This window comes from Chiloscyllium plagiosum, unplaced genomic scaffold (genome assembly GCF_004010195.1).
Source record: "Chiloscyllium plagiosum isolate BGI_BamShark_2017 unplaced genomic scaffold, ASM401019v2 scaf_75954, whole genome shotgun sequence".
Lineage (NCBI taxonomy): Eukaryota > Metazoa > Chordata > Chondrichthyes > Orectolobiformes > Hemiscylliidae > Chiloscyllium > Chiloscyllium plagiosum.
This window is the reverse complement of record NW_025201665.1, coordinates 5,806-7,255: the sequence shown is the minus strand read 5'-3', so window position 1 is coordinate 7,255 and position 1,450 is coordinate 5,806. Positions and strand designations below refer to the sequence as shown.

General features: G+C 55.5%; 1 protein-coding gene across 1 annotated transcript in view; it reads left to right on the top strand.

Moving 5' to 3' along the window:
• Positions 1 to 82: 82 nt before the first annotated feature.
• Positions 83 to 1,450, top strand: part of LOC122546160 (membrane-associated guanylate kinase, WW and PDZ domain-containing protein 1-like) — a gene marked incomplete at both ends in the record, with an annotated part of 7,103 nt that continues 5,735 nt past the window's right edge. Inside the window, one exon of the mRNA XM_043684970.1 lies at positions 83 to 210. Coding sequence (XP_043540905.1) covers positions 83 to 210 — 128 coding nt within the window. The remainder of the gene's footprint in view (positions 211 to 1,450) is intronic.

Below are 1,450 nucleotides of genomic sequence, written 5' to 3'. Positions count from 1 at the left end.
CGGGGTGTGTGTGTGTCTGTGACTGCCTGTTGAGGTGTGTGTGTGTGTATAAAATTGTGCAGTTGGTCCCTTGCTAACCCAGCGTCCCTTCAGGTTCTCAGCTGAACTCTGACCTACGCCACTTCCTCAAGCACGCATTCGCCAAAGGCTCGGCAGACTTTGAGCTCCAGGAGTGTATTCGCCAAAACCTGTACATCCGGGCAGTGCCATGTAAGTACAGCGCCCTTTGGTGGGGGGGGGGTGGGGTGCGGGGGTGGGAGGAACAGAGAGGATGGCACAGCGGTGTGGGCTCGTCGGGGGAGTTTAGAGGTTAAATCTGAATGTCAGGACAGGGCAGCGAACAGACCTGTGTCAAAACCAAGGCTGGAGGAGCGTGCCATGTTGAACATTTCATTATCTTATCAATCTGAGAGAAGGTGGCTCAGTGGTTAGCTCTGCTGCCTCCCAGCACCAAGGACTCAGGTTCGGTTCCATCCTCGGGCAACTGTCTGGGTGGAGTTTGCACATTCTCCCCGTGTCTGTGTGGGTTCCCTCCGGGTGCTCCGGTTTCCTCCCACAGTCCGACGTTGTGCAGGTTAGGGTGGGTTGGCCGTGCTAAATTGTCCCGTAGTGCCCAGGGATGTGCAGGTTAGGGTGGATTCGTCAGGGGTCAGTGCAGAGTAATAGAGTAGGGGATTGGGTCTGGGTGGATACTCTTTGGAGGTTTGGTTTCCCCACTGGATTCGATGAAGGTTCTCTGGGACAACTCAGCTTGGCCCTCGCCTGCCCACCTTCGGCCAGCCTTTCTCCATGGTTCCCCTGGGGCCTGACCCCGGGCTCCGATCCACCCCGTTTCCCCGACCCCTTCGATCTTCCTGAGGGAGCAGCCATCTCGTCGGAGATGTGGGTTGGGGACAACCATGCGCTCTGGACTTACCCCCTCCGGCCAGGAACCCCAACTTGAGGCAAAGGGAATGTCCTGATCCCTGAAAGTTGCCACCCCGGTCGATCGGATTGTTAAGAAGGCGTACGGTGTGTTAGCTTTTATTGGGAGAGGGATTGAGTTTCGAGCCACGGGGTCATGCTGCAGCTGTACAAAACTCTGGTGCTGTCGCACTTGGGAGTATCGTGTACAGTTCTGGACATCGCTGTTAGCCCATAAGACAACGGAGTGGAACTAAGGCCACTCGGCTCTCTGCACCACTTAATCATGGCTGATGGGCATTTCAGCATCCCAGAGTGGAAGGATGTGGAAGCTTTTGGAAAGGGTTGAGAGATTTACTGGGATATTCCCTGGTATGGAGGGAAGGTCTTACGAGGAAAGGCTGAGGGACTTGAGGCTGTTTCCGTTAGAGAGAAGGAGGTTGAGAGGTGACTTAATTGAGACGTATCAGATAATCCGAGGGTTAGATAGGGTGGGCAGGGAGAGGCTTTTCCCTCGGATGGTGATGGCGAGCACGAGGGGACACAG